Source organism: Triticum dicoccoides, chromosome 6A (assembly GCF_002162155.2).
Source record: "Triticum dicoccoides isolate Atlit2015 ecotype Zavitan chromosome 6A, WEW_v2.0, whole genome shotgun sequence".
In the NCBI taxonomy this organism is placed as follows: Eukaryota; Viridiplantae; Streptophyta; class Magnoliopsida; order Poales; family Poaceae; genus Triticum; species Triticum dicoccoides.
In genome coordinates this window covers 150,601,096-150,605,296 of record NC_041390.1, presented here as the reverse complement: position 1 = coordinate 150,605,296, position 4,201 = coordinate 150,601,096, and the positions used below count along the sequence as shown (strand labels likewise).

At 42.1% G+C, this 4,201-nt stretch overlaps 1 protein-coding gene across 1 annotated transcript in view; it reads right to left on the bottom strand.

Moving 5' to 3' along the window:
* Positions 1 to 1,329, bottom strand: part of LOC119315765 (urease accessory protein D-like) — a 3,888-nt gene extending 2,559 nt beyond the window's left edge. The window contains exons 1-4 of the mRNA XM_037590258.1: positions 1,311 to 1,329; positions 430 to 602; positions 287 to 352; positions 110 to 184 (exon numbers count right to left, since the gene is read on the bottom strand). Coding sequence (XP_037446155.1) covers positions 110 to 184; positions 287 to 352; positions 430 to 602; positions 1,311 to 1,329 — 333 coding nt within the window. The remainder of the gene's footprint in view (positions 1 to 109; positions 185 to 286; positions 353 to 429; positions 603 to 1,310) is intronic.
* Between the last annotated feature and the right edge of the window lie 2,872 nt (positions 1,330 to 4,201).

The window sequence follows — 4,201 nt, the reverse complement described above, 5'->3', positions numbered from 1 at the left end:
TACTGCTGCATATTAAGATGTGCATTGCCGGGCATCGCCTAATGCGCCTGACGAATCTATCGAGTCTTCAGTCCAGTCGACAACCTGAAAACATAACAAGTAGAATCACCTTGGTGGAGGCCTGCGTCGTCATCGCCGCCGTGCACCCGTCGCCGACTGTCACCGCGCAGGAGATCTTATCCCCCTGCATGAACAGAACGCACTCTCAGTGAAGAGGCAACACTTGGCTTCCCTCCTGTCTGCAGGTACCAGTTGGTCTACCAAAAATGGAATCGGAGAGGCTCACGGAGACGATGCCGCCGCCGTAGGTGAGGACGTACAGCCAGACGGCGCCGGAGGAGGCGGGGCCCACCTGCCACATGGCGAGGTCAGTTGAGCGAGCCAATCTACCTCCTCTCTGGGCGAGGGAGCGGCAAAGGAGGTAGGTACCTTGGAGGGGACGATGATCTTGAGCGGATACTTAGCGAAGCACCGGGTGACCGCCGACCTTCCCCTCACCTTCTCCACCCGCACCACGCCCGTCGGCGTCGCCTCGGCCGCCGTCGCCGGCCCTCCGTCGGCGACCGCATCCAATTCCATTCCACAGGCGGAGCTTTGGTTTTCTTTATCGGGTCACGTTAGTTTGGGCAGAGAGCTTTGGTTTGGGCAGACACAGTGGAGCCGGCCCAGATGTGACCGGGTTAAGTCTCGCAATAGGAGAGAAATATCCCTGGTGCCATTTTCTTTTCCAGCCATTAGATGATTAGGAATTTTGAAGAAAAAACTTGCAATTATTTTGACCCGACTTAGCAGTGCAAGCCCGTGGTGTTTTCTTTTACCGGAATCATTAGTTTGTTATCAAGTGAGCATCCCTTAAAGGTAAGCATGGGACTGCTTGCTAGTAATATGTTTTTTTGTACCACCATCAGTTTCTTATTCATTTTTTTCTTCAACTTTTTAACTAGGTTTTTCTTGTTTTGTACATTTTCAAGTTTTAGTGTTTCATCCTGATTTTTTTCTCGCTTAAGATAACTATTGAGAAATTAGTAGCTACTTTCGGCATAAAATGTAATTACGTTAGAGTTTTAGTACAAGAATTCCTAGGATTGAGCACGTGTTACAAAAATAACGATTAACATCCAGATATCAAATACTCCGTCCGATCCAAAATAAGTGTCGCAGTTTTGAACCAAGGTTAGTTCAAACTTAGTTCAAAATTGTGACACTTATTATGGATTGGAGGGAATAGAGTTTATCATCAAATGTATTGTATAATTTTTTTGTGAGGCAACATGTCTGCGTCGAGATTTGATGGCTAAATGCCAAAGTACCATCTTGAAGTCGTCTCATGACTTAAAAGGCTTGCACTTTAGATTGGAGTAAGTAGACAACAATACAAAAAGAATGACTATGCAATGGTTAATGAGCGCAATATACACCAATTTAGAGGTGTGCATACACAATTATGGGTATTCCATCAAAAAAAAACATATAAAAATCAGTTAAAATGCAATACAAAACAATGAGAAAATATACTAGAAACACTGCAATGCACGCTAGTCCGAGAATATAGTACACGATAGTACAAAAAATGTAGCACATTGCACACATAAGCATAAAATTGCCATACACAACAATTTTAAAGAGTGCAATACATAGTCTAGAGACACTAGAACACTTGCTAGTGTAACATGTGCAATACATAAACTTCGTTTGGATGTTGACACTGAGGGGCATGGAATTGAATTGGTTCCAATACCAAATGACCCATAACATTATTGATAATTGAACCTAAATTATGTTGTTTGTATGGTCAAGCAATTGTCACTTGGAATTCAGAGCAGACACTCACTTGATGCTTTTTTGGACGATCAATGTCCAAATTGAAATTACTCGTTTACAATAGAATGGGTATTGTACTTTGTTGAAATGTTTGAAACTAAACTATGTGAATATATTTGGGGTGTGTTTGGTTTATGCGCAAGGTTGCCCCAGCAAAGCATTGACTAGCCAAAATTTCGGTTGCCCATGATTTGGCCAACATTGGCAAGAAAAATAAACTAGAGTTGGCTAGAGTTTGGTGATACGTCTCTGATACGTCTCCAACGTATCTATAATTTTTTATTGTTTCATGCTATTATATTATCTGTTTTGGATGTTTAATGGGCTTTAATATATCTTTTTATATTATTTTTTGGACTAACCTATTAACCAAAGGTCCAGTGCAAATTGTTGTTTTTTGCCTATTGCAGTGTTTCGCAGAAAAGGAATATCAAACGAAATCCAAACGGAATGAAACCTTCGGGAGAATTATTTTTGGAACAAACGTGATTCAGTGGACTTGGAGTGGACGTCAAGAAAGAAGCGAGGAGGCCACGAGGCAGGGAGGCGCGCCCCCCACCCTCGTGGGCCCCTCGCAGCTCCACCGACGTACTTCTTCCTCTTATATATACCCATATACCCCAAAACATCCAGGAGCACCACAATACCATATTTCCACCGCCGCAACCTTCTGTACCCGTGAGATCCCATCTTGGGGCCTTTTTCGGCGCTCTGCCGGAGGGGGAATCGATCACGGAGGGCTTCTACATCAATATCATAGCCTCTCCGATGATGTGTGAGTAGTTTACCACGGACCTTTGGGTCCATAGTTATTAGCTAGATGGCTTCTTCTCTCTCTTTGGATCTCAATACAAAGTTCTCCTTGATTCTCTTGGAGATCTATTCGATGTAATTCTACTTGCGGTGTGTTTGTCGAGATCCGATGAATTGTGGGTTTATGATCAAGATTATCTATGAACAATATTTGATTCTTTTCTAAAATCTTTTATGCATGATTTATATATCTTTACAAGTCTCTTCGAATTATCAGTTTGGTTTGGCCTACTAGATTGATCTTTCTTGCAATGGGAGAAGTGCTTAGCTTTGGGTTCAATCTTGCGGTGTCCTTTCTCAGTGACAGCAGGGGCAACAAGGCACGTATTGTATTGTTGTCATCGAGGATAAAAAGATGGGGTTTATACCATATTGCTTGAGTTTATCCCTCTACACCATGTCATCTTGCCTAATGCGTTACTCTGTTCTTATGAACTTAATACTCTAAATGCATGCTGGATAGCGGTCGATGTGTGGAGTAATAGTAGTAGATGCAGAATCATTTTGGTCTACTTGTCGCGGATGTGATGCCTATATACATGATCATGCTTAGATATTCTCATAACTATGCGCTTTTCTATCAATTGCTTGACAGTAATTTGTTCACCCACCGTAGAATTTGCTATCTTGAGAGAAGCCACTAGTGAAACCTATGGCCCCGGGGTCTATCTTCCATCATATTATTTTTCTATCAACTTGCTATTTCTATTTTGCAATCTTTTTTCCAATCTATACACCAAAAATACGAAAAATATTTATCTTATTATTTTTATCAGATCTCACTTTCGTAAGTGACCGCGAAGGGATTGACAACCCCTTTATCGCGTTGGTTGCGAGGTTCTTGTTTGTTTGTGCAGGTACGAGGGACTTGCGTGTAGTCTCTTACTGAATTGATACCTTGGTTCTCAAAAACTGAGGGACATACTTACGCTACTGTGTTGCATCGCCCTTTCCTCTTCAAGGGAAAACCAACGCAAGCTCAAGAGGTAGCAAGAAGGATTTCTGGCGCCGTTGCCGGGGAGGTTGCACCAAGTCAAGTCAAGATTTGATCTCCCGTCAACAAGCCATTTCTGGCGCCGTTGCCGGGGAGATCTACACACAAGTCAAGACATACCAAGTACCCATCACAAAATCTTATCTCTTGCATTACATTATTTGCCATTTGCCTCTCATTTTCCTCTCCCCAACTTCACCCTTGCTATTCTATTCGCCCTCTTTTTCGTCCGCCTCTTTTCCGCCCGTCTCTTTTTGCTTGCTTCTTGTATGTCCATGTGTTAGGTCATTGGTTTTTGCTATCATGGCTAGTCCTTTTTCTGCTCCTTTGTCTCCGAGTTTGGAGTTCTTCACTTCAAACAAAGACAAGAAGAAAACTTAAAAGATGCTTGGTATAGGATGATGGAATCTTATCGTAATTGCACCTTAGAGGTGAGTTTTAGAATTTTACTTGGTAATTTTTATGTTGGACTAAATATGTCCCATAGACAACTCTTGGACTGCGTTGCCAAAGAAAATTTTATCAAAATTGATCCCAGTATTGCTCATGAAATCATAGAGGGAATAGTGGAAA